The following is a 27,656-nucleotide window of genomic DNA, read 5'->3' as shown; positions in this document are numbered from 1 at the left end:
GGGGCTAACAGCTTTGGTTGCTGCTTGTTCCTAACCTGCAGCCAGCCCCTGCTAACCCACATGCCCTCAGCCCTGAGAAGCAGCCTCTGTAGCTTTGCTGCCTGGAGCTCTCACAGGGGTACTCTGTGCTCTGAGTCTGCTTTTATCCTCTGTAGTCACTTGAGGCTGATGAAGCACATGTGCTTCCAAAGGTGCTGATTTCACTCGGCCTGATTAGGGGCAGCAGGCCACCATCTGTCCCCTCACAGCACGTGTGGGGTGGTGACTGTAATGGATGCACCACCTCTCTCACGGTACCACACTGTGATAAGAGTTCTAGCTAGCAGCTTTCCCTCCAAGCTGGATGCAGGAGAGCCATCTTTTATCCCCTTTCAGATACCACTTGGAGGTCTCCTGGTTGTGGTGGGAGTCCCTCTGCTTTTCAGTATTGCCCCTCCTGGGACAGTCAAGGCAGGGCAGAGGCCCATGAGTGACCAAGAGTAAGAGTTCAGCTCTTGATTTTGCTGACTGATTGGAGCACTCTGGTTTATCCCCAGGGTGTCATACCCCTGGGAGGCTGCATCGTGGAGCCCAAAGAAGAGCCCAACATGCCTTATGCCATAAAGATCTCTCATGAAGACTTCCATGTAAGTAGACTTCTTTTCTTGTCAGAAAAATCCAAATACCACAAAACATTTTATTGCTGATGAGCAGAGCTGCATGGGCAGTCTTTCCCACCCTGCCAAGGTGTGCCTACCCTCTCTGGGCAGATTATCCTGAGAGAGAGGGTGTCTTAGCATCCCAAGTCCCCTCAAGGCTTTGCTGCTGTTTCTGCTTTGACAACCAAGAAGGAAACTTGCTCTTCCTGACAGCAGGTCTTATGATACTAGCAGACCAGTAGACAGGTATTCAGGAGCCCTAGAGCTCATGTTGCCCTATCACTTTATTCCTACCGTGACCGCTTGCCGCGTGCATCTCTTTCCAATGTGTGGTAGGCCTGGGTCATTTTTGCTCCCACATGATGCCTTCTATGGAGGTGAAAGCTTGTGGTGGGCTCTCCTCTGGCCATAGCTGTGCTAGCTGTGTCCAGATCATGCCCTGAGTGCACAGAGGTGTAAAGCACCAGCCTCTCTAATCTGGGTTTTTTTCCCCTCCCCTCCCCTCTTCTAGGGTAACATTGTTCTAGCAGCCGAATCAGAGTTTGAGCAGGCTCAGTGGCTGGAGATGCTACAGGAGTCTGGAAAAGTGTAAGCTTCTTTCTATTCCTTATTTTCTTTGATCTGCTCTGTAGATGTGTACAGGATAAAGAGAAAGAAGCCTGGCTAGAAGGACTACGGGGAGGCAGACAAGCTCCCCAAGACTAGTGAGACCTTTGCTTGTCTCCCGGACCTGTCCTTTCTATAAATGAGAATGCTCTAAAACTGACACAAAGCTTCCTGCCTTGGTGTGCAGTGTGGTATGCAGTATGATTCTGCTAACAACCCCAGGCTGTCATCTGTCAAATGCTGATACACTGAGGGGCATCTTTTGCCTCAGAGAAGTGGGACCTGGGACTGAACGGGAGCTCTCCTGGTCCGTTTTGTGTGGGAAGCAAGACCCGTAGGCTTGACAAAGGTGCGGGTCAGAAAACCTCCCTGCACTGCAGGTGTATGAATTTGGGGTAAGATAAGAGCAGAACAGGCAAGGCACAAAGTTAGTGAACAGCCGCCCATGTGCCTCCACAGCCTGCTGGTGAGAGGATCCTGTGCAGTGCTGGTCATGCCAAGACGTCAGCAGCAGCCCTGAGACAATTGTGTGGTCGTGGGGTGTGCATCCCTTCTGCCCAGACCCTAGGGCGCTCAGGCCACACAGCAGCAGGATTTGGCCTCTCAAGACAGTTTAATTCAGAAATGTGGAGGCAGGCTAAATCCCAGGGGAGGAGGTGTTAGCAAAGCTCTTCCTGCCCACCTACAAGGGTGAGTGGGTTTCACTGCTGTGTGCATACAATATTGAGTTCATAGTCTGCTGAGAATGCTGAAGAGATTTGCAGTCTGTTGGCCACGAGCTCTGCAGTCCCTCATCACCCAGGAGCCTGACAGTACAATGAGCAGCTGTCCTGCAAAACCAGAGCAGGCTCTTTCTAAAGCTCAGTAGATGCAGGAAGAGGTAACACTTAAACAGGGATTTGAGTCTCCCGAGCCGGGTAGAAACTTCCAGAGTGTGTAGAGCAGAGCCTGCTATTCAGCTATGAAGCTTGAAGCAATGAGCACTTTGCTCTGCTCTTTGTGGCTGCGTTACAATGTGTGTATGTGGTCTCTTGTGACTGGAGGGACAAAAATTGCTCTTTCAGGCAAATTTAACTTGTAACACCAGCATGTGCATGGTAAAGGCAGTATCTCAGTTAATTCCAATGCTATGAGGCTGCAAATGTTCATTTGTAATTAATGGGGAACACAGCATTACGGTGGATCAGTGCGAGCCAAGCTCTGCTCTGCTGCAGTGAGCCTGGCTTTGGTGCTAGAGCAAGCTGCAACTCCATGGTACTGTACAAACTGCAACACAAAGCTGCTGGTTAAAGCTTCAAGGGAGCATGAGCCCCATGGGCCACAAGAGCTGAGGCAGAGGTCTGTCACCTACTCAGCACAAGCAGGCTTGGTCACTGCAGAGGGGAAGGGACCCAGATTTAGCCTTGACTAATTCAGAGGTTTTTCTTCAATAGCACAGGTCTGCACTTGGTGCTACACCAGTGTTAAACTTAACTATTGCCAAGGGCAAAAATTTGGGGGCCAAATTAATCTTTCAGGTGTGTTTGGGAGGGAAAGAGTGTGGCTGTGCACAGTTCAGGAGGGGTTCTCACAAGTAAGCCATGTGTGGCTGCTTGTTTCAAGAGCCAGCGTTTTCTCTAGTCCTTGCTTCAGTATTCCAGCACTAGTGTTTAAAACAGCAGCTAGATAGTGGCTGTTATCATACAACAGACTACTTACACCTAGCTGAAAATCTGCCTGAGACAACCCCTTCCCTCCCCTCTCTGCTTCTGTTCTCGCATCAGAGGAGGAGAGCAATGCAGCTCCAGCACTGACCTAATCAGCGGTGATGGTAGCCTGCATGTGAGGAAAAGCACAGATTATGTGATTTATGTTAGCAGGGTCAGGTTGGGAGTTAAGCAGCAGCCAGAAAGGCACAGCATGGGCCAGTAAATTGATCTGCAATGAATAGGAAAGCTAAAAGGACACAGCTGAAATCTTCTAGTCAACCTGCCTTAGTGCCCTGTTGTTCCTACATGGAGATTGTACTTCCAATGGCACTGCAGCACTTAGTTTATTGTGATCATCCTACAGTCTCCCTTATTATTTAAAACCAACCAAAGGAAAAAAAACCCAAAAAACCACACCACCCTCAAAAAACCCCAACTCCATAGACTGAGATTTTGTTAAGTAGAGGAAAGAGAAAAAAATGAACCCAGGATGGGAAGTGTCCTCTATCCTCTCTCCTTTGTTTCAAATTTATCTGTTGTCTCTTTACATCTGGGGCTGGGTGGGGTGTGTGTGTGCCTGCACAACTGCTTAAAACCTCCACCATCACAGTCTGCTCAGTGATGCCTTCAGGTCTCCACTCCTTTCCAAGCCTCCTGGTTCGATGGGGAAACAGCTTATTCAATGCAGAGGGAAGCTGATGGTCTCTCCACCCTTCTAATGTGTTGTGGCTTTGTCCTACCACACTTGTCAGATCTTGAAAGCTTTTTGGAAATGCACAAAGCCCTGACTCCCAGCTGGCCAGGCTCTCTTCCCACCCAGAGAGGTTTTTTCTGCTGCTAGTAGGGTAGAGGGGCATAGGTACACTCTCTATATCCATAGCAGCATTCCCTACACTGGTTAAAAGTAGACTTGGTGGACAATGGGGGGAAAAACAGCTACAAAGTACCTATGTCCTGTGTCCAGCATCTCCAAAATTGGTTGTGGATGCTCCCGAGAAAGGTGAAATGCTAGAGATGTTTCCAGTGCTGCAAAAGGACTGGAATAAATGATGTTTGAGCTGTATAGCAAATGGAGATTGCCGCAAGAGCCTTCCTGACCCTGCTCTTTAAGCAATGTATTTTTTCTGATGAAAACTCACTTGGTAAGAAATACAATATAAAAAAAGCATTTCCTTGCCCCTGAGATGAAGTCATAGCCTGTACCTCCCTGATGCTGCAGTTACACACTGGCACTGGTTCCAGCACATAAAAGGAATAAAAGCTTAAATGCTACACAGTGATATGGGTGCATCTTCTAAGTTATACAGCAGTGGGTGTAGTACTCTTTGAGTAACAGATAGGTAAACATCTTGGTAGGCTAGGGAAGGGAGGGAGCACTGAAAAAGTGAATCTAATATACAGACAACAAAGGCTACAGCCATTTTGAAACCCTCCAAGTAATCATATGATAAACTCTGTCATCCCCACCCCGTGCCCCACCTTGAGATGTTTGCTGTTGGTTTCTTTTGGGTCAGATTCATCCTGTATCTGAGAATGTTAGTGGAAAAGCACATTCACACCCGCATGTTCTCACTCAAGATGAAGATGTCTACCTGTGGGAAAAACATCACCTTTTTAATTAGTGTTCTAATTTCCTCTGCACTTTAGAAATATCCTAGATATTCATTAGGTGAAAAGAAACCCAGCTGTCTGCAAAGAGCACAAGGCAGTGCTTGGGCTGCTGGAGCTTTGAGCTGTCCCTGGGGTGATGTGTGTTTAATGTATTTGGATTTTGTAAGAGATGAAGTACAGGTTGCCTTGAAATTGTTTTATAAGACATTGCCAGCTTAACGGTTTCCAAAAAGCTACGATTGCAAATGGCTTACAAAGAGGCCTGGTACGGGAAGGCTTACAGGTATTTAATATTAATAAGGTCCCTTAGGATTTAACAAAGATGGCAGAATTTCTGGGCAGCAATTGTTGTTCCTGTACGTGCATCTATATAAATAGATTGGGATGAATTTTGCATATGCATTTTTATGTATTTTATGTATGTAGATTTTTTTTTTTTTCTAATGGAACATGAATAGAAGTGAGCAACAAACTCCATTTCTGGTTCTGGTTTTGATTTGTGTGTCCTTGTCCTTGGTATTTAATATCTGTATTAAAGCCTGCCCTGTCCACCAACTCAATCAGTAATAGGCATCTGCTCCACAGGCTTTTTTTGCAGCTTAGTTTCATAATGTGCTCAAGAGACCTTGAGATCCTCTGGCCAATGGTCCTACAATAACACAAGGTACTCTTTGAATATGCCTGCTTCCTTTAACTCTCCCTGCTTACCAGCATCTTGTCTGGCCTTTACCTCTGGCTCTTCACTGTTTATACAGGGAGAGGCTACTCACAGTGTAGGGCCAGTCACCAAATCCTAGTGGCTTACAAGTTTAGAAGAAGAGGGATTAATTGGTTCCAGGATGGGTGATGGATACCCAAAAGGATGAAGACAGAAAGCTGTGGGAAGGAGTTAATAAACGGTTAATGTTTGAAGGGGAAGAGTGACTATAGCAGCAAAATATTGGAAAGGCTGCAGACGACAATATCACTGACAGATGGGAAGTTAGTTGAGTTAAAAGCTAAAATCTGGTTCTGAAGTCTGTTGGGATCCATATAATGGGTTCCAGGTACATCCTGTTGCAGTTGGAGGCTGTGCATGGGCTGGGTTGGTCTGGAGAGCCCTTAAGACTAAGCTCAGTGTAGAAATCTCCAGAATACTGGAAAAAAACATCTGAATAGCTGTGCAGTGTTGATGTACACCTCCTGTATTAAAACAAAAAATAAATTACTGAATGTCAGGGAAATTTCTCCAATTCGTTTGTGGATTAAAATTTAGAGAATCACTGTCCCAGCTGATGAGAGTCTGTGTATTTGAATTTCTTAGAAGATTGCTAGGCTGAGTCCCCTGTCTTGCTCTGTGGGACCTTTAGCTCTCTTACACAGTCAGTTATGTGTCTGCTCTTTCTAGAACCTGGAAGAATGCCCAGCTGGGAGAAGCCATGATTGAGAGCCTGGAAGCCCAAGGTCTGCAGCTGGCCAAGGAGAAACAGGAGTATTTAGGTAGGAAACTTTTACTTCCAAAAGCCATAAACCCCAAAATAGCCATTTTGCTTTTCTGGAGTTGTTGGTGTGGTCAAACCAAGCAGCTTTTACTGTTGACTTTTACTGGATGAAGCTTTTGAGTAGTCAGCAGCTGAAATTCAGGTTCTGAAGATGGTCAAAATGTGAAAATGTTAAGGTAGGATCTGGACAGCTGTATGGTGTGAAAGAAGGAACGTACTTTGGCCAGCATGCTGCAGTCCTGCAGCTCCTGATGGATGGACTGTACAAATGTTTGCTGCCCCTGAGAAGTTTGGATGTGCTGATTTCAGCTGCTCACGAGGCAAAGAGCCAATACCTTTCTCTCCCTGAATCACAGAGGACTGGTATTTCTGAGGCTGATCACAGCTTTTCATGCATGAGTTTTCCTCTTCTAGCTGTTTTTTTTTTGTTCTTACTCTACTTGGTCTTTGTCTGCATTTGCTCACGCTGTTCATATTGAAGTGGGAGCATTTACATGGGCTTGAGGTGTCTAATGGCAGTGGCTAATTTGTCATTGCTCTCTCTGTGGGCAATGGAGAGAGAGCAGTTGCTTCAGACGAACATAGAATAATTTAGGTTGGAAGAGACTTCTGGAGGTTATCTAGTTCAATCCCCTACTCACAGAGACCAGCCTCTGGATGGCAGTCCCTTGGGTACTCTGACTGTCTTGGGAGGTCCTGTGTTTCTGCTCTGTGTTGCCTATAGCAAGAGCCAAGGGAGAGTAGCCTTTTTAACCCAAATGCCTCCTAAGTTGAGCATTCCGCAAGGTGTAACAGTCCTTCTGACCTGGGGACTGCTGATCACATGTATGAGCCCAGTGACTTGTCTGGGCAGTCATCTGCTTTAAACAAGATAGCAGCAACTCTGGGCGCTTCAGGTTGGTGGTGCCTTGAGCAGGGGCTCGTGGTATCTACTCCTAATCACCAAACCATTGGAGGAATCTTGAAGAGCCTTTTGCATTTCTGCATCCATGCTGATCGGGGAAATCTCAGTATATGGTCTCACATGTAACAGGGATCATAATTCAAGTATCAAGGCATGTTCATTCTGGCCATCTAAACACCATTCGTACACGTGAGCTGATGGATGGGCTCATACGTGAGGCAGGCAGGGAGGAGTGGTTCCACACCTGACAAAGGGATAACAAGGAGTGCTGAGAGAAGGACCTGGAGAGACATGACGGAAATTAGAAACAGGAAAGTTCTGCACCCACCAGAGCAGACTAAAGAGCCTAAGAGACTAAAGAGGAACAGAGTACAATAAAAGACAAGGTGATAGAGGAATACGTGTTCTGTGGCAAAAAGGTATTTGGAATATAAAATATATATTTCACTGTGTTCTTTGGTCCATGACAAGAACATTCAGAGCTGGTCAATTGTCACAGTTGGTTACTTTTTGACAGCAATTGTCTATTTATTCCTGTATAACTGCTGAGGATTCTGCCTTATTAGCCTTACCTTCAATGATCTGTGTCCATCCTGTAGTTAAGCTCTGAGGTCAGGCGCTGCTCCTGGCAGCAGATCAAGGCTCTCTGGAGGAAGGAAACACTGCTCTGGGGATTTCCCTGAATTCCCCCAGAGTTACCTTCCACCTGCCCCCACCCAGACAGGGTTTCTCTCTCAGGCAGGGACTTTGCAGAAGCCCATCAAGCCCTGAGTCTGCCCCCTCCCAGGAGGGGCAGAAAAGGGAAGGTGGGAGAGCGTCTGTGCAGCATTACAGTGCAGTTGTGCTGGATCCTGGCAAAGAGGAAGAGGACAAGAGTGGGAGGGAAATACAGTAGTGGTGGTCAGCAGAGCTTTAGTGATATAACACGATTGCTGTGGCACCAGCAGCCCTTCCTAGCAGTAGTAATCCTGCCAGCAGTAGTAATCTCTTCAGGTCCCCAGTACAATGCAAACTGGTAGCGTCTTTCTCGCCTGATAAGGGGAAGACTTAATCACAGACTAAGAGCTGCCTAAGGCAGAGCCTCTGTTCAAGATTAAAGCGTAGCACAACGTAGGTACATCAGGTCACAGTGTAAGGATCAGAGCAGAGCCTCTGGTGGGCATGTGTCCTTTTCAGTAGACAAAAGCAACTGATGTTGAGGGGAACAATTCTTAACAGCTAAAAGTTTTATGGCTAAATTAGGGGTTCAATTTCTGGGCTTGGCTGGGACATTCCAAGGTGACAATAGGGAGCTGGCAGTGATGCTCAGGCTGTTGAAGGAGACGGTGATGTACTAGGTGGGTAGGGATGGGGCACTGAGCTGCAGGGGGAAAACTGACTGCTGCTACGTGGTGTGTGACCCTGTGCACCCACTTAGCCTTTCCGTGCCTTTGCTTCCTCATGTATGAACCAGAGATAAGAGTATTCTCCTGACTCAGCTAGAGGATTGTGAAGGTTAGTTTGTTAATGATCTTTAAGAACATTGAGAGGAAACCTTAGAAGGAGTACACAGCAATATGGTTGTTTAGTTTATTAAGTTATTTGGCAGGAGGGAAATTACAGAACATCCTGTTAGTGCCATCTCAGCCTTTGGAGCCTCCCAGACAGATACACACAGAGCAATAGAGAAAGCTGCATTTTCAAGCTTCAAACAGTCAGTGTTTCACGCTCATAAATATCCCCAGGATATAAATGGTTTTTCTCTACATTTGGCCTTTGTGTGTGTGTGTGTCTGCAGATAAGCTAATGGAAGAAACAGAAGAGCTGTGTCTGCAGAGGGAGCAGAAAGAGGTGAGTGTTCATCACAAGGCAATTTCCTTCAAGTTCCCTGTGGCAGGACTGGGAGGTTGGCAATTGTTGGTTTGAAGGCACGTTGGGGTTCAGGGAGGGAGGCTGCAGAGCCAAAAGAGTCTCCAGCCAACCTCTGACTCCTGTGGATGAAGAGAGGAATAAGAGCTGTGCCATGGGATGGGTCCTGGAGGTGTATCTCTGCTCCCCTTACAGGGACTTGCCACGCAGTGTGCTTGTGATTATATCTCCAGGAGGACCAGGGAGGAAGATCACATAAAATTCATATTCACTGGGTTGAATTGTACACTTATTATTTGGCAGATTCAAGAAGACTGTGGCAATCAACTTGTCTGTCTCCACAGTTAGAAAGTCAATAAACAGACCTTACATCGTTCTAATGTAGAGATACTGTTGTGAGAAACAAGGAGCAGCAAAAAATAATGTGGTTTGTTCTTTGGACACACCAGAAATGGGGAGAATAATAAACATTGCACTAGGGAAAACTCAAGAGAGCACTCCCTTAGATATGACTATTATACCTTAATTTATCGAGTTTATTATTGTTTTCCAAACTAATCCTAACTTATATTTGCTTAATATAATAAAAGTAGATCGTTCTTATATTTACCGCAAATCTATACTGTTTTTTATAGCACCATCATAAAGTTACTGCAAGATAGCTTTGCAAACATGTTGTCCTGTCACGCATTAGGAAAGTCTGTATGGATGTAGACCACCACATTGCAATCTCTCAAACAACTGTATAATCTCCTCTCCAGTTAATCCAAAATGACTGTTGCCTCTCTTTGGTAAAAGATGGCAATGCTGACCTAGGCTTTTCTGGCCTAGGTTTTTCCTGTGTACATTTCTGGAGAGCTAAAGTCCAAACAAAGGTGGCTTGGACACTCCGTTAGGGCTAAGCTACTTCTGCCTTCACAGGGAGATGTCCGCTTCTGGTGAGGTAGCTGCACAACCCACAGCCACAGGGAGGGAAATGCCCTTGTCTAAAGACCCTGGAACAAATCTCTGCTTTTACAAAGCCATGCGTGGTATCTTCATTGTCCACAAAGAGGAGATGGGGTCAGGTTAGTTTGAAGGAGTTTGGAACTGATGAAGAAATGAATATATAGCTCACCGAGCTGTGGCGGTCTGACCTGCTGTGAACCTGAAGGCTTCAGAGCAATATGCTGGGAAAGCAGCTTGAACCATGTATCTGCACCATGAGTAAGAGTCTTTTATCTAGTGTCAGTGCTGTTTTGTGACCTGCCTGGGCCTGCAGCAGGGGTTCTGCCTAGCAGCTAAGGCTGCAAGGGTACCTGACCGGGAGCGGGACCCTTGCTGTACTTAGTCCCTGTCTCCCTCCATCTGAAGTAGGTCTCAATACAACTGTGTCCTCTAGACTAAGGGAAGAGTCTTTCACTGCTTGAGGATAGCTAGTGGTATTCAGGGCTCTTTAAGCATGGTTTTATTAGCACAAAAATAGTGACGGGCTGATTAAACTGTGCAAAGCTGTAACTATGCAGTTTGTGTTTCCCTGTGCCAGTGGGGATGGGAAGCAAGGCTGAGCTAGTGGAAATATCGCTCTTCAGGCACTGAAGTGCTGGGGCTGTCACAATCCTGTCTGGGATTTCTGTACCTGCACATGTGGGTACCTGGAAATGGTACATGCTGTTGAGTCCAGCTTTCCCAGAGAGCTCTGGACCCTTCTGTATATGTGCAACAGAGCTGGTCTGTGCAGGGAGCGTGTCTGGGATTTCCAGGTGCCTGGTAATCTGTCTGGGACTTCTGGATCTCTCGAAATCCTTAACCAACCTTCAGTCCCTTCTAATTGCCTGCTAAATGAAACTCTGGTGGAATCGGACACTCCGTGGCTCTACATAGCTCAGGTTAAAAGTCCCAGGCATTGTTAACAGGAAAGCCTTTCCTAACTGTGAGTGTGTCAGCAGAGTACATTCCTGTCTTTTCTTTCGGTCCAGGAACTCGAGCGTCTGAACCAGGTCCTGGAAGCAGAGAAGCACCGGTTTGAAGAGGTTGTACGGGAGCTGCGGCTGGAGCAGGAACAGATCAGACGGTAAGGCAGCAAACTGTGCAGGGCAGGAAAAGGACACGAACCCCCATGCTGGGCAGAAGTGCTGCTGCGGTGGTGAATCAAAACAGTTCATAAAATCCACATATTTTGTGCATGCAGGAAAGGAGATAAATTCTATATTGACAAAAACAGGAACAGTTGAGATCTGTTTAACTGCATTTGCTATCACTTCTGTGACCAATAGAATACAGCATAGTTTCAGGGCTCCAGCAACTTCATTTTCAAAGGGCTGGGACATGAGCAAACCCCAGATTAGTTGGGGTAGCATGGTAACAGCCAGGTGCTAGAGGATTTCAGAAAGGCAATTAGTTTGAATGACTGACCAGCCATGTAGGCTCTAGACATCCGAATCTGGTTTTCCACCATCAGCAGAATGAAGTTGCCTCACCAAGTATAATTTTGTCATTTTAAGAGTTACACTGTGCAAAATATGAATAGCAAATGTATTTAGAAAGGGAAGGATCCAAGAAGTGCTTTGCCCTGAGTGTTGAAGGGGCATGTTTTACCATTGCCCTCTTTTTTTTTTTTTTTTCCCCTTTTCTTTCCCTAAATAACATCTCAGAAAAGCCAGTGTGATTTTGCAAATTATTTTTGTTTTCATAGACCTACATCTGCTTAGATCTGACTGCCCTGTCTGAGCTCTTCCAGTTGCAGCTGTGGCCCTGCCCTTGCTAGAGAAGCACACTGTAACAGCTGGTTTTGGTTTGAATATCAGGAGGCACAGTAAAGTTCCTGGATGCCTGTAGCGTGTTCAAGGCGTGATACTTCCTGGCAGTCTCCTGTCTCTCCAGGGCTGCCTGTACCAGCTACCAGTCGCAGGTCCTGCACTAAGAGATCCACAGCCTGCGTAGTCTGAGCGCAGCCTGTGGGGCTGGTGTTCCCCTGCAATAGCTATCACCCTTTTTGCTTCTTTAGGGAGCTAGAGCTCACAGCCCGCTCCCTTAAAGGAGTGGAGGAAGAAAAGAAAGAGTTGCGAAGCCTGACACAGTCCTTACAGAAAACCCTAGAGGTGAGTGACCACTTCTCCCCTCTGAGTGACAGCATTTTGGGAACGATCTATGAGAACTGACCAGGGCTGAAAGCAATGCTGTCCTGTGGAATGAATCTAACATCCGTTAGTGCCGGAGTTAAGTCCTGTGCGGATGAACAGGTTCATTCGGTAGCTGATATGAAGGCCAAAAGTCTGTGCAGAAAAGGACTAGAAGTGATACGGAGCCCAGGAGAACTAAGCTTTTCCCAGCAGTACCAGGTGATGTGATGTAGGACCATAAGTTGCAGTTTGGGAAGCTCAGGTTGAACACTAGGGAGAAACTTTTCAGCAGACAGGTAGGTAGGCAGTGGGAGAGGCTGAGGAACCTCCATCTTGGAAGGTTTTCACAACCTGACTGTAGAAAGCCACAGCTGATCGTATCTTGCTGTGTTGACAGACCAGCTCTGAACAGCAGGCTGGACTAGAGCCTACCAGAGGGTCCCTTCCAGACAACATGTTTATAAGTCTGTGATAGCTTTCTGATTTTTTTTTTTTTAACTGCAACTCCCTAAGTCCTGGTGGAAATTGGAGCAGCAGAGAGGCATCAGTTATTCACAGAAGGGAGCATGGTTCCCAGGGAATCCTGTACCACATGGGAATTTAGGAAACAGAGTGTTGATGTATTAAACCCTTTCCTTACTTGGTATCACTCTGGTGGATTGGTGGAAAGTGGCTTTTCTAAATGTATCCTGTTTGTGAAATTTCCACACAGCTGGCCTTCTTGAAGCCTCAACATCGTCCTTAATGTTTGTGTCAGATCCTGCAAGTTTGTCCAGAAATCCGTTGCTGATGTTCCTTTAAGCTCTCCTCCTTGCCTGCAGTTATGGGTATGAAAAAAGAACTGGAAAGCTAGGGAAGGACTATTCATGCCCTAGTTGCACACTGGACTGAGCACTTCACAGGAAAACACTGTGATATGTCCTGTTGCCCTGCAGTTAGAAGTACCAGAGGGGATGCCTCTAGTTCATGCTGAGGAGCGAGCTGAGGAGGGAAGGCAGGGAAGCTGCTGGCACTGGTGATGCACTAGGAAAACACAATGCTCCAGTCCCTGAGCTGGGTCCTTACTAGCATATCATGTCAAAGGAGGCTGCAGGTTCTCACCCCCTTGCATAGCGAAAGCTATGGTGGAGGCTTGCTCGCCACAAAGGCAGGTATGAAATAAAAACCAAATTTTGTTATTCTTGGTTTTAATCTGAATGAGGCATGTGGATGTAAGGATGGAGGGATTCAAATAGGGAGGAGCCAGGCAGGAACAGGAGCAGAAATGTTAGACTTAACTGGTACTCACAATCTCTGCCCTTCTTCAAGGAGCTCTCCCTGGAAAAGCAGCAAATGTTGGAGATGCTGGAAGAGAATGAGAGCCAGCTCCTACCTCCAACCAGCCCCAGCAAGGAGCAGAGCCCCATCTGGGGACTGCACTGCAGCCTGCAACAGATTGAAGAGAAGATGCAGAAACTTTTGGAGGAGAAACTCCTGGCAGAGAAGAGGTAAAGTGGAGCAGGATAAAAAGAGGTAAAATGAGCAGGGGCTCTTATGGTGGTGCCAGAGACAGGGATGTGGGACAAGATATGATCCAGTGTGAAAAGAAGTGGTTTTCCCCCTTGCAGGTGGGAGGCAATCAGAAAGGATATGGCTAAATATTTCAGGCTGAAAATTAGGATCCCTTCAAAACTGTTCCCCTGTTTATCCTGAGACCTGCAGAGAGGCAAGATCCTTTATCGTTTCTGTTCTTGGGTGTGGTAAAGGGAAGAGGACACTTCTGCTGTGCTCAGCCTTAGCGGTGCCAGATGATGTTGACTATCCGCTGACTTGCTTTTTGATTGCCAACACAAGACAAGCCTGGAAGCTTGTCTGATGCCCATGGCAAGAGTTCAGGTTATAAATGCTTCAGAGGGGACAGAGTGAGGCAGGGGACCTGAACTTGCTGCCGCTTGGACCTGCTGCTTTCAAGTCAGGATTTAGGCATGTGAATCCATTTGGTGTTCATGGAGTTGTCCATAACAAGTGTTTGGTGCTCCTGGACCTCGTCTGGGGGTTGAGAATGTTCTATTCAGGAATCGTCCACCTGGATTTCTCCAGCAATGCCTGTGGTGCTGAAATGAAACAAAGACAGTGCTGTTATTAGTGTCTCTGCTCAGGGCAGCCAGGTAGTTAAGCATGCCCCGTTGTGATACTGAGCCCCTTCTTCCTGCGTGTGTGGTGGGAATGGATGTGTTCCTTTGCTGTGCCATGCACCAGGATGAAAGAGAATGAGGAGCGGTCCCGAGCACTGGAGGAGGAGCGGGAGTTTTACTCTTCCCAGTCTCAAGCGCTGCAGAACTCACTCTCGGAGCTGACTGCAGAGAAGCAGCAGACGGAGAGAGACCTCAAGGTACCCCCTGTGTATGTTGCATATTGCTGTCCCTAGCCCCAGAGTTATCTCATTTTCCTTTTCAGTTCATTGCCTATCAAGTGGGAGACTTAGTTTTGTTTTCGTTTTGGTTTGTGATCACAAATCTTCATTTGCTAGGCTTCATACAATGGTAACACGTGAAGTTGCCATGTTGTGTCTATGTAGCACTGCTATTTATTTTCTCATTCTGAGGCCTGATTAACCCATTCAGTAAAAGTCTTTTCGTCTGTTACTGTGAATGCATCATTTACGGATGGAAGGAGGAAAAAAAATGAAAAAGAGGAAAATAGACAAAAACCAGAATAAAGATTATTTTAAAGAAATGCTAATATGACATTGCAGAACTGAGCAGAAATCTTCCCTCCTCACTTGTGCTCGGAGAATCAATCTTAAGATTTGTAAATGTTCAGGAACCTCTGCATGAAGTTGGGTTCAAAAGTAGAGAAATGCAAGTGAGGTATCAGCCCTCCTTCATTATCCTAATAATGGAAGCTACCTTAATCTACACAAAGGTAATTGGAAAAATTACCTTTCTTCATCTAAATAATGTAAAGGTTATGCTTTATTGACTGTTTTGACACTCAACTTCCTTCTACAAATATTTTGTCAAAAAAACCCCAATTCTTCTTTTTCCTGCAACTCCAAGATTTTCTTATCCTGTAACCTTCCACTTGGCCAAACTAAAGCTAAGTTGACCTAAGCTGTATTAGTTATTCTCATTAGCTAAGAAACTACTGATATTATCCTTTGTTTCTAACTTTTCTTCTGTTTTGTTTCTGAAACTAAGTACTGTAAACCCCTTTGTGGGAATTGATGGCCTTTATCTCAAGTCCATCTCAGCTGAAAAGATGCAGCTGCAAGCACAAATTCATGTGTTGAAACACCATCTCTGATTCCACATGGTTCATACAATGAGAGGGAAGCTCTGAAGATGAAAGTCAGAGTAAAGGAGAATTACTAAAATAATATGGACTTCAAATTCAGATTCTGTCTGAAGATATGAGAAACAACTTTATGTTATCTTACAATATTTCTATTCATTTTCGTTACTGTCATCTTTTCATTTTCATCTGCTTAGTGGGTCCCTCACAAACCTTGTGAGCTAGCAGGATGGTTATTGAGATGCAAGCTGGTTTTCAGCAATGTTTATTCTCTTCCTCAGGCTGAGGTGAAAGTGCGCATGGATCTGGAGAAGAAGCTGAGAGAAGCTGAGGAAGCGTTGCAGAGCTTGGAGCAAGGCTTAAATTCTCTGGATTGCAACAAGGAGAAAGAGGAGAAGATGAAAGCAGATGTCAGTAACTTGAGAAGTAAGTCAGTCATCCATCCTCTCTACTGATGAGCAAGCTGTGAGTGAGAAAAATGTTTCTACCCATCTTCCAAGACACAAAAAGAAGTTCCCAAATTAGCAAAGCTGCACATAATGTGCTCTCCTAACTCCTTGTACCTCAACCACACTTCCTTTTTGAGGAGCCAGAACATGCTATGCAGGCACTTGGTGTTTTTCCTCAAAAGAGGACAAAATCCCAGACTTCCCTGTTGGCTGGAAGATGAACCTAGGGACAGAGATGAGTGAATGCTTTCTAAACTGTCAAACAGGGAAGCTGTGGCAGAGCTGTAAAGACTGACTAGGTCTGAGTATAAAGAGTCCTCTGATGCTCAAGACAATCTTCTCACAGCCTTGGTTACAAGATCATCAGCAGTTTAAGGAGGACCATGGTTGCTGTAGCAGCGTTCTGGTAGGTGACCCAGCAGGTGAAGTTTGGATCCCTACTCAGAGCTGAATCACTGCCTAAGAGCAGGACTGCTATGCTGAGGTGACTGGAGTCCACAGGTCAGGTGTAATACTCAGCTTTCTCACAGCTTATTCCTGTTTCTTTGCTGCTTTTTTTTTTTTTTTTTTTTTTTTTTTTTTTGTGAGATAGGGCATTACTCTGGCTTGAGTCAGGTTTGGGAATTGACATTAGCAGCTTCATTTCAGTGAAGTCTTGCTTGTTTTCCACCCTCAGGTATAGGAGATATCATATATATCCTCCCCTCAGCAGGGGAAATCTGTTATGCAGATGCTGTATCTGTGCAGTTATGGCTTCATTTCAGTGAAAGGTGGATGTATTGGACAAATACAGAAAAGTCAAAAAGTCCTGTGGCATTCTGAACACTGTTAAGTATATATATTTATGTAAGTATAAATACATGTATAAATAGTTTTATATATACACACACATGTTTATAATTTATGTATATAAATATATGTAAATAAAATAAGTATTATTCAGTAGAGTCTGCATCAGATTTCTAAACTGAGACAAAAGGGCATGATTCTGAACTTCATCCCACTGGCTCAGAACCATGGTAAGAAAACAGAGCTGAAGTGGATGTGTTGAGCTCAGCATTCAACTAGAGCTGAGCTCCTACACAGGCCATAAGTGAGTAACCTCTGGCGCTGAATGTCTCCTGATACTCATTTCCAGTCTTAGATTTTGGGGGATGTTTTCTTCCAAAGAGTGAAAATGTACTGATGAGCAAAACATTGTCAGAGTTTGGACATGGGGCTTTGCATGGAGCCTGTAACGTATGTATGTGCTAGTAATGGCTATGCTATTAAGAAATCCCTGGCCATGTATGACCTGGGTGTGTATGCCTGTGCCAGTGTTGCCAACATTTCCCTTTCTGCTGTTAGACTTGCCTGGTTTTAGAAGTCCTTCAAAGAAAGTGCAACGAGCAAAGCTTCGGTCCCCTCTGTTGCAAGAGAGTTGAGAAGTTTTTATCACAATATCAGAGGCTTTTGGCAGTTGAAACATGAGGAGTTGTGGGAATGATTGATGGGGAATGGATGGTTGCAGTTCTTTCTATAATTTGATTATGCATTTGTTGGGGACTGGAGGGTTTTGTTACTTTGAACTTGTTCCTTCTGATGATATTCTGGAGCTTCATGGATTGTTGCTTGTGAAGATCTAGGGAGGTGTAGAACATCATTACCTGGCTTAGCCCATAAGCGAGTGCAGCCCCTTGTGACTAGTTCATCGCTTAAAGTGTCTCTCCCGTCACTGCTCAAAGTGGTGTCTTCTTCTCAGAGTTCTTTGAAGAGTGCATCCGCAATGCAGAGCTGGAGGCCAAGATGCCCGTGATCATGAAGAACTCTGTGTACATCCACAAGGCTGCCACTCGTCGCATAAAGAGCTGCCGCTTTCACCGCCGGAGAGCCAGTGCTTCGTGGAATGACTGTAGGTATTGGGCAGCTTCTTACTCTATATCCTGCAGGAGCAGATAGTGCAGATGAGGCTGACAGAGCAGTAAGGTCTGCAAATCTGGTTCATATTTCATATTCCCTAGTAGTAGAATGGAGCTACAGAGAAACTTGGAGCTTCCTTACCCGGAGAGCAGGCATTGAGTCTGCGTACTGGTTGCCTGTCTCTTCATGTATCTTGAAAGGTAACCGCTGTGATGGTCCTGGGCCCCTAAAAAAACATGTTCAAAGCTGAATTCATCTGAATTCTTAATCATAGACTGAGTTAGGTTGGGAAGGGACACCTGAACATTATCTAATCCAATCCAGTGCTCAGAGTGGCTAACTGCAAGGTTAGATTAGGTTCTATGTAGAAACCTAAATCAGAGGCAGCTGTAAATAAGAAAAGCATGTCTCCATGCTGTCAGCATTTTTCTTCTGAAAACAGTAAGGTGAAGCTGTTAGAGTGCAATGGTTAGCTTTTACCCCTTGCCAGGCTCTCAGTCCTGTTGATCGCATGGTTCATGTGCTCTAGTGAAGCTTTGTCTTCAGTTTGTGTCCCTGATGGATAGCACTGATCCTTCTGTGCTGCTCTCGTTTCAGTGAAGCAGTCCCAGTCCTTCATCTTCTCACACGCAGAAGCTGAAAACATTGAAGAGCTGAAAGAAGCAGCCAAAAGACTGAGCCGGGACCAGCGATTCAGGGAAACTCTCTATCAAATCATGAGGTCGCAAAAGGATTCTGCTTCAGGGGATGAAAAGTGACTCTTGTTGGGAGGGGGCTTCTGATAGCAACTTGCCATTCAGCTCCGCAAAAGTTACACCATTGGGTGCTAGGGAGATTTGCCTTTTGGTGGGGAAAGTGAGGGAAAGTTATGAGTAGGCAATTCCCTCAGTTAGTGGCTTTGCTTTAGTTTGAATGCTCCCTGTAGCCTGGCAGACCTTCTCTGCTGATCACTCCAGATCTGTTTGCTTCAGCTGCTTACGTTAAGCCACGTTTTGCTGAGATACCATGGTCAGTGTTAAAGTAAACCACAGACCGTAGCTTAGGAAGTGCCTCTTCTTTCCTTTCCAGTCTAGTCTGTCTGCCAAACACAAGTGCTTCTGAGAAAGCCCTTGATCAGCCTATGCTCCAGCTAGTGTAACCTCCCCAGCTGGACACAGCTTACCCTGTTCTGCCTGATCCCCTCGAGGAAATGGCTCGCTGCATCCCCCAGCCAGTCAGCACTTCGGTGGGGCACATTTCCTGAAGACCGCAGCAGTCCCAGCCTCCCAAGCACAGGCAATAATATCAAACACAGGGCAACTCTTGGTGTTACATCATTTCAAGCAAATGGTAGCAACACAAGGTGAAGACAACCCAAGGATGCTATGGATTTGACTCCAAGGAGGATCATGTGCAGAGAAGAGCTTATAGGTAACTTGGTGGCATTGATGCAAGTTGGAGGGAGGGTTGCATTGTGCTGACTGTGGGCAGAACATCCTGGGGCCACCTTTGCATTTTTTTTTTGCATTGGGACATCTGGCTGTGTCATTGCCAGAAGGAGGAGCAGAGCTATGTACTGCAGAAGGTGTTATCTATGGGCTGATTCAGAGTCTTTGACTCTGCTCTGGTGGCTTCCTCATCACCTCTGTAAAACAAGCTGGAGGACAGGTGGGTGAGGAGTGTCCAGCAACAAAACCCACTGCCACCTGTAGAATTAAACATTGTCAGCAGCAAGCTGTCAGGACTGTGAAGGTGCAGAAAGTAATCTCTTGTATGTGCTGCAGTCAATAGCCTGTGTTCAAGGCTTTGTACTGCTCTCTACCAGTTCTCTTAATTGCAGTCCAGGCTATCTTGGTCAAACTGGGACCTCTGTCAAGTCAAGGCTGGACTGGGAGAGGTGCTGTAGACAGCCTATTCAGAGGTGGGCTTCTGGCTGGCCTCTGTCCCCTCCCAAGCGCTCACCATGTGGTTACTGCAGGGAAGGATTTGCCCAGCATGTGATCATCTTGTACATTACAGGAGAAGAAACACTTTGTTGTGGAAACCTTGCAGCTTCTCCCACCGATTTTAAGCAAGCAGCTGGCGAATAGTTACCCATGTTATAGTAATAGCGCTGCCTGGTGCTTACAGAGCACGATAAGCACACTGAGTGACACTGTTATCCCTGTGGTATAAATTGGGAAACAAAGGAATAAACAATACAAAGGTGAATGAAGTTAGCAGCAGAGGTACAGTTAGGGCTCAGGGGGTCTTAAGTGCAGATTTACTGGGGCTTTCAGGGCTGTACCCCTCATCAATACCCCCGGGTATTGCATATGTCCAGTGACACTGGGGAGCTGCTTCTCTGTCCCTTGCAGACTGTGACACTGTCCAGTCCCAGACTTCTGGCTGCCTCAGTCATTCCCTACCAATTCAGTGCTGTTTCTAGGGAGAAGTCAGGGATGAGGGTGGGAAGGGAACCCTGGCTTGCCAGTCAGAGGACAGGTGTTGACGCTGGGTGGAGAAGCATACTGGGAGGGCATGATGATCCTGGAGGGGAGTCACTCTGGTATGACCAGAGGAAAAGCATTGAAGGCACAGCCTGTACTTTCCATTTCAGGCAGTTACTGACCAGTATCCTTCTGCCAGGCAATGGGAGGTTTTATACAATCCGGGGGTCCAGCACTGAAGGCTGACATTTTTGTGATGACAGGTAATGCAACAGGAAGAGAGAATTTGCATCCCTCCTTAGCATACCTGATCCTTCTGCGTTTTTCCCGCTTGTGTTTGCATGCTAGAAAGCCACAAATGAATTCTTGCTCCTACAAGGCTGAAGGGCTGTGAGAAAGCAATACAGAGCTGGTTTTCCCCTTTACAATGTCCTCACATCACTTCTGGTTATTTTCCAGTTACAAGGTCTATATTGTGTGATGCTGGAAGGGACAGAAAAAAGGACAGCCAGGGAATGTATCTGTAATTCAGGCAGTTAGGAAAATCACCCTGTGGCTTGTGAATGCAGCACCTTTGATCTAGTACCATCAAAAGCCACAATAGCAGACTTTACAGAAGTATTGTGCTCAGGGGGTAGCCACATAGGCTCTTCCTTTACTGTGCATATTGACAGCAATAAATAAATAAAAGTTACGCTGACACTAGAGTGAATTCCTGTGTGTTCTTCAGATGCTGTCACTGAAATGATGTTAAATTGCCTCTGCAGGAGTTGAGACAAATCATTGTGACATGCTCATTTACTGCCAGTGCGCTTCCTCTGCTTCACCAACTTGTTGTGTTATGTGCTTACCATCACCTCTCAAAAGGACTGGCTATATGTAAAATGTTTTTACCCTTGCTACCCACTTCCACTTTTAAAATGTGTATGAAGTTAAAGCCAGGATGTATCAAATCTAAAGAAATCTCCCACTTGCTTACCTGAAGCCAGTGAGCAGCTTTGTGTAACGAGCAAGGCATGCCCTAAGCCACCTGCGGGAAGGTGCCTGCCACCAGTCGTTCCTTGCTGCAGATACTAGTTCTGTGGAGGAATCTACTACCCTGTAAGCTCCCTGGCAGAGTCAGCACAGAGCTGGGTCTATGCACCATAGCATCTTATCTAAGTGACTGTCTCCTTATTCTGTTTGAAAGGACACAGAATTACTGATTTCAATGTTACCTGTGTATTTCTAATGCAACTCAGTAACAGGAAGATAGCTTAGGGAGCAACCCACCTCTGTTCAAATAACCTCCACTAGTAATCCTGGGTCAGATCCCTTTGTCCTACTGGGAAAACTGGGAATAAGATGAGAACTCCCTCCACTGAGGAGAGTTCCCTAAATTGTTCCCTGATGTCTGAGGATAGGAGAAGATATAGGATGGTTTGCACCTCTAAGATTTCTCTTCAGAGTTTGCAGAACAGCTAGACTGGCTCTGAAAAGCCTGTGGCAATTCTTCCACCACCTCCACCTTCTGGCTATCATCCGAGAACTTCTCTTCCCTCTGAAGACTTTCCCTCTTGTGCCCTTCAGAGACATTTTAAAATATGGTTTCATTTGCAGACACTGCCAAACATGAAGCTTGCTGATTCTCCTCTGCATTGTCTTGCCTACTTTTTGCAGTGTGAACAGTGGCTCCTGCTAAGGTCAATGATTAATTTCATCCCCCGCACGAAGCCTCCAGGCTGTTTCAGTCCCTGGTGTAGAAGAGTGGCTCCTGCTGAAGGAGAGGGCTTTGGCAGCTCCCCTGGTGCTCACTGCCCCAAGGCTTTGCTCTTGCACAGAAGTAAATGGCAGAGAAAGGCAGGCAGTGCCAGCCCCGCTGCCTCCAATATGTGCTGCTTCTAAAGCAGAGAAAGTGGACAAGAAATGGAAACTGCCCTCGGGGTCAGAAGTCAATAATAAAGGATAAATGGTTGCTGGTGCGTGTTATGTATTGCTGTGCACGGCACACAAGTGACACAGGCTGGTAGCAATTTTCAGCTACAGAGTATGGCGCTTTTTTAGCTCAAGATGGTAGGCAGGCTTTCCGCTTAGGACATTAGGGTAACTTTGGTGTACCTCTTAGGAAATAAGATGATAGTTTTTCACAGAAATAATCTGTTTTGAAGGCTTTTCAATGCAGTCACTTTTTTGTGGTTGCTAGAGGGACAGAAGATGGCTGTGTCTAGTAAGGAGAAGTTTGCTCCCAGGAAGGTGGCCATGCTCTAAAAGTTTTGTCTGAGGCTTAGTTTCAGGCAGGTCCTGAGGCTTGCGTGCTCCTTCGTGCTGGCGTGACTGTGAAGGATGCTATTATTTTTAGCATCTTTCACCTGATGCACTTGTCACAAGGACAATTCTGCAGTTTTTCACCTAGTCCATGCACAATTTCTTATCCATCTAGTTTGACTGTGGCTATGAATGGGAGAAATGACCAAGCCAGAGGAATTGGCTGTAGTCAGTCACCTGAGAGCTGGGTCTGAGGTGGCTTGTCAGAGTGACAGTCACCATCAGCAGGGCCAGCTGGGACCACGACCTCAGCAACTACACATGGTTTGTTGAACAACCTGCAGTGCCCTTCTGCGCACTGAGATAACAGCCCTTCTTCTATATTAAGTAACGTTTACTTCTTACTGCAGGGTTAACTCTAAAGCCAAAATGGAGAAAGATCCAACTGACAATCAGGTCTGTGAGTCCTTTCTGCTCCTTTTTGCCATGGTAAGTGCTAGATATGCTGTAGTGCTGAAATCAACAGCACTTTTTTTTTTCCACGTTGGCAGATCTGGCACTTCACAGGAAGAAAAATTATAAAGGCCATTTTGTGGGGGTAGCAAAGGCACCTTTTGCTAACTCAGAGGTGTTGCAATAAATAACTTGGCAGTCATGTGTTCTTATTTAGCTGTATTATGAAAAGTGCAAACTTTGCACTGCTTAAAATAATAAATGAACCCTGCTTACCCTTGAGTTCTTCTTGACTGCACCCCTGCCTCAAACCTTTCTGTGGAAACCATCCAAGAACAGAGGAACCAGTCCTTTCCTAGAGCTGCTGCCCCCACCAGTTTCTTCATCATTAATTCTGGGGGCAGGAGAGAGCTCCTGTTTTCCTCCATATGTCAGCAGCTGCCTCCAGGAGATACCAGCCTCTGCTCCTCCGGCATGAGAAAAACAGGTTCCATGTTTTGTTGGTTTTTTGATGTTGTTCCAAGCTCTGCAAAATAGGAGTAAATAATTTTAACATCTCCATTTTAATAAGGGGGGCTTGAGCTGTTTATGATGGGTGCAGGAAAACTGACGTACTGCAGTGGGATTAGGCCCTGCTCAAAAAAGGTGCTGACGCTCTCAGCCTTGATGGAAGTATGGCTGGAGGCTTGTGTTAGAGTCACTGCTGAAAGCACAGCCACAAACAGGGCAGTAGCACGTATGGCAGAGCTCTGTCTTTGGGACGGTTCACAAGGACCCTGGGTGACAGAGGTAGGGCGTGCTCTTAGGCGCACTCATCTCAGCAGCATGCGAGGCTGTGAGAATAATTAAAATGACATGGCAAGAAGGTGGGAATGCTGTGGCTTTTGTAGCAAGATAGAGGAGCGGGTTTACTGCAAAGATTGTCAGAGAGAATGGATTGTAACTCACTTAGGAATAGCCACTGTTTAATTTCTCCTTTCCTTTCCTGATTCTACTGGAGGCACAATACTTGTGCTTGCTGCAGGTGAGAAGGTGAGGAGGCTTCACCAGGAATGAGATTGAAAGGTAGGAGTGCAGCAGATGTGATTAAAAACTAGAGCACTGCTGATAGTGGGTTGGTGTGTTTAAAAAACAAAAAAAAGCGTATGCTATGGCAAGTGCATCTCAGCAAGAGAAAGATAGCTGTCCTATTTCTCATTAAGCAAGAACCACCTCAGGTCCCAGCTGGAGTCCAGTCCCAGGTGCTCAGAGGAAAGGGGTCTGCAGCTAAGGCCCTCTTTTCCTCTCCCCAACTTACTGCTGCTGAGCAAGACACTGTGAGTAAACACAGCCAAGCTTGCACTGGCATGGCCCAGCTGAGTGATGCAGGGATGCGGCTTATGGCTGTTCTCCTTTGTGGGTAGCTGTGTGCATGCAGTGGCTGCTTAGGGGGGCAGAAGTCAGTCTTTTGGTGCTGGAAAGGTTTTGGGTATCTAAATGTTGACTGGAAGAGGCTGGAAATTCCTGCAACTCTCAGTGGATTTGGATGTTCAGAAACTCCTCTAGCCTGGAACAGCAGCCCTCCAGATCCCTCTCTGATCATGTCTCTTGAGACAGATGCTCTAACCCATGAAAAGATGCAGAGAATAACAGTGAAGCCAGGCACTCTCATTCTCTTTCTGCTCCTGCTTCTAAATTTCTCTTGTAGTTTCTCCCTGCACACAAATACAGAGCAGGTGTGGTTTAACGTGGAACTTATTTTTAGATTAAGAGAAGCAATGCGCAGGCAGAGCTGGCTTTCCCCGCTATGTAGGGGGAACGTGGGCTCCAAAACGAGGACAGAAAATTCCCAGCCATTCAAAGATACCATAGATGGGTAAAATAAGTGTGCTTATCACATGTGCCAAGCTCGGATGAGGAGAAGTAGCAGGACACACTGTATTTGAAATTTGAAGCCAGCCTGAAGTAAGGGAAAATGAGTTTGTTTGGAGAAGGAGATGTTTTAGTCCCTTGCTTTGGCTGATGCTGAAGGAGCTAGAAGAGAACATGTCCACTAAGTTCATGTTCTCCTTTTAGCTTGTGGCTGGCTGCTGGTGCTGGCATGGGATTAGGTTTGGTGGCTACTCACTACACAGGAAATCCCTCCAGCTGTGACCAACTGCAGTTGAGTAACAACCTTGCTCAGAAGTAGTGGTGGTGGCTGTGGCTCCAATGAGCACCCTCAGACCTGTATGCAGCAAAGGACGTGCATGACACCACTCCGGGCTAAACTCACAGGGGTTCAGTGTCGTGGGAGCCTTTGGCTTCTCCTTGCAAGTGGGCTCAGCTGGCAGCTCTGTGCTGGCACCCAGAAGCGGAGAGCCCTATGCTCACTGCCTGAGCTGCTCCTGCATCCCAGCCTCCCCACTGCCGGCACACCAGGGCAGACCTCTGCCAGCGAGCATCCATCAGGCAGCATGGAAGGAGGGGATTTAATGAGCCAGCCTTAGGAAAGGCCATTGAGAGCAGGTGTGGGAGCTATCCCATCCACTTCCTGAAGGCAGAAGAGCATCTGCCTGTCCCTGCCCCTCTAGAGCTCTGCTATATGCACCCGTTTTTTCTGCGAAGTGCAGTGCAGGGAGGATCTAGAGGCTGGCTCTCGGAAGACCTGCATGTGGGCTCTGCTTCATTCCCAGACCAGAACAGGAGAGACGGGGAAGGGGGAACAGTTGTTTTCCAGGAAAATTGGAAGGAAAGAGCAGAGCTAGCAGGGAAGCAAAGAACAGCTATTGTGGGTAGCACCCTGCAAAGGACTAAAGCATCCTGATAATCTTCTTTTCCTTGTTCAGAGAGAAGGAAGCAGACTTAAAAGATGTTTCTGGGCCTTGGTTCTGGTGCATTCCCTGTCCAGGAGTTTTGGTCCTGTCTGTACTTGAAGAGGATCACAAAGTTAGCAAACAAATACTGTTTTACATGAGGAACATCCTTTCCCTCCCTGCCCATCCAGCTCTGCCCAGCTCCAAGCAGGTATGCAAAGGGCAAGCTGGCTTCTCCCAACCCTCCCCTCCAGCCTGCTCCCTCAGCTTTCTGTTTGTTCTTCTTTGGCTAATTGTGCCTGTCTTCCCGAGGTGGAAATTAGCATCACCCCAGCAGGCTCCACGGCGCCCGGGAGTGGTGGGAGCCCACCCTGCCGTGGTGGAGCTGGGGAGCCGCTTCCCCTGGAGAGTGCAAAGGAGGTGAGACGTGGCCTGCAGACGATTGTAGCTGCTCATGACTTTTTCATAACCCTGGCTTTCTGTCTAGATAATATTATTCATGTGACTCACAAAGTCGTTCAGACTTGAGCATTTCATGCAGAAAATGCACAGAGATGGGCAGTGAACACCCTGGGCTGTTAGCCAGGCACCTCCCTTCCCTGCTTCACAGCCCACCTCACATCGGGCTTTGGGCCAAGCCCTGAGGGGGCAAAAGGTGGGCAGGGAGGTGCCTGGTCCCCCCCTTGCCTCCCACCCTCCAGCACGGGCTCTTTCGGGGTCTGAGCACCAGGTCCTGTCCAAGTGTGTTTTGCAGAGGCAAGGGGCAGGCTGAGGAACCAGTGCCTCCACCAAACCAGTCTGAGCCTTCACTGGGAATCTCAGAGGGCCTGTACTTCAGTGAGTCAGCTGGTGTCATGCACCCCTTGCAAGCTGCTAACGAGCACTGAATCTGACCCACCTCTCCCCCACCATATGTTCACACACATATACATGCATATGTGCACACACATGCATATATATGTATACACACACATAAAAAGATGATGTGTATTAAATGCATATCTCAAATATATGTCATCTATCAAAAGAAATATTTCGTAATGAGATATTTTAAAAAATTTTCTTGTTTTACCTGAGAATAATTTGATTTTCCCCCTGATTTTCTTTCCTCATAGGCAGAGAGCACACCGGAAAGTTTTACCTTTAGGGGAAACGTGGTATGCATGATAACTGAAGGTCACCCTGGAGGCTGTGTGTCTGCTGTAGCTGCCATTTCCAGACCCACAGATAAAGCTGCATGTGGGCAAACAGCCCTGGCAAGGACAACGGCCTGTTGGGACTTTCTGCTCTTCCATCCTGCAGCAACCAGGTCAACCGTGGCCTCAGTTTTTCTGAGTCTTTCAGCGACCAGCTCAAGACATGCAGCTCAGCACCTTTCCAGCTCCCCTGGATGAGGGTTGGTGGTGGCAGCTCCTGTGGGCAGAGCGATGCCAGTGCAGAGGGCAAGTAGCCTGTCCCAGGCCTGGGGCTGGGGCATGAGGCTCGGGGCTAGCACAGGTTTTCCTTGCTGCTGCCTTTCGCTGGATAAATAGTCTCAAATCGTGAGGGCTATAAAACTAGCACATTTCCTAGTGCTAGCATCACGTAAATAAGCCAGGTCAGACAGCTGGCATGCCAGAAATTTCCTCAACGTTTTCCTAGCCGCATGATTTAACAAAATACAACTATATCCTAAGAGCCCTGGAAACACATCCCTCTTAGATGCGTTGGTGATGTTTTAAGTGCCTCTGAATGTCATGGAAAAGAAAACAAGTAACTGTTTCGTTGGAGGAGGTGGTGTGTGTGTCCCAAACAGTGGGCTTGTGGGGAAGATGAAGGGAGGGAGCTGCTGAGTTCCTGTAGCTGCAGTGGAGCAAGGAAGAGGTGGTGATATAAAGAAAGATTTCCTGCTTTAAGGCACTGAATAAATTTGAATTGTTTTACCAAATAATTGGCTTGCACTTATTACTGCTGTAATGGGATAGCCAGAGAAACAGAAGCTGTGGCTGCTTCTGCATCAGGAGACATCAATTATGGAGGAAGGAAGACGTGTTGTATAAGGTCAGGAGACAGGAGGGCAGACAGGACTATATTCTGCTTTTTCTCTGCCTGACCATGTGATGTTTGCCATGGTAGGGTGTGAGTTCCCAAGGTAACACAAAATGAATCCGGCCTTCCTTCTAAAGAGAAATGGGTCAGTATTTGCCATCCCTACAGCCCCGATACCATAGCCTGCCACATTATGGATGCTAATTATACTAGTAAGGTCATGAATTTAGCTCACTTTCTGGAGGTTGTGT

General features: G+C 46.5%; 2 protein-coding genes across 5 annotated transcripts in view; both read left to right on the top strand.

Moving 5' to 3' along the window:
- PLEKHD1 (pleckstrin homology and coiled-coil domain containing D1) overlaps nt 1–20,611 on the top strand; it is a 38,030-nt gene extending 17,419 nt beyond the window's left edge. For all 4 annotated transcript variants that reach the window (XM_074824350.1, XM_074824352.1, XM_074824349.1 and 1 more), the window contains 11 exons: nt 537–626; nt 1,150–1,226; nt 5,931–6,022; nt 8,706–8,758; nt 10,735–10,829; nt 11,763–11,856; nt 13,186–13,364; nt 14,116–14,248; nt 15,432–15,576; nt 17,341–17,490; nt 18,096–20,611. In XM_074824350.1, the coding sequence (XP_074680451.1) occupies nt 537–626; nt 1,150–1,226; nt 5,931–6,022; nt 8,706–8,758; nt 10,735–10,829; nt 11,763–11,856; nt 13,186–13,364; nt 14,116–14,248; nt 15,432–15,576; nt 17,341–17,490; nt 18,096–18,256 (1,269 nt within the window). In that variant the 3' untranslated portion in view covers nt 18,257–20,611. The remainder of the gene's footprint in view (nt 1–536; nt 627–1,149; nt 1,227–5,930; nt 6,023–8,705; nt 8,759–10,734; nt 10,830–11,762; nt 11,857–13,185; nt 13,365–14,115; nt 14,249–15,431; nt 15,577–17,340; nt 17,491–18,095) is intronic.
- Nucleotides 18,688–27,307, top strand: LOC141922163 (uncharacterized). Its single transcript, XM_074821298.1, has 5 exons — nt 18,688–18,723; nt 18,832–18,908; nt 25,411–25,588; nt 25,690–25,797; nt 26,493–27,307. Exons 1-5 carry the CDS (start codon nt 18,688–18,690, stop codon nt 26,769–26,771), a joined length of 678 nt encoding a protein of 225 aa, XP_074677399.1. The 3' UTR covers nt 26,772–27,307.
- The last annotated feature ends 349 nt before the right edge of the window (nt 27,308–27,656 follow it).

Source organism: Strix aluco, chromosome 4 (assembly GCF_031877795.1).
Source record: "Strix aluco isolate bStrAlu1 chromosome 4, bStrAlu1.hap1, whole genome shotgun sequence".
Classification (NCBI taxonomy): Eukaryota; Metazoa; Chordata; class Aves; order Strigiformes; family Strigidae; genus Strix; species Strix aluco.
The sequence above is the reverse complement of the archived record's forward strand: the minus strand, read 5'-3'. Positions and strand labels throughout refer to the sequence as shown.

Coding starts and splice junctions, on each gene's coding strand:
- LOC141922163 (XM_074821298.1), top strand. CDS start 18,688: ATGGCTCGCTGCATCCCCCAGCCAGTCAGCACTTCG. Junction 18,909..25,410: donor GTGCAGAGAAGAGCTTATAG/GTAACTTGGTGG, acceptor TTCCTTGTTCAG/AGAGAAGGAAGCAGACTTAA. Junction 25,589..25,689: donor CTCTGCCCAGCTCCAAGCAG/GTATGCAAAGGG, acceptor TGTCTTCCCGAG/GTGGAAATTAGCATCACCCC.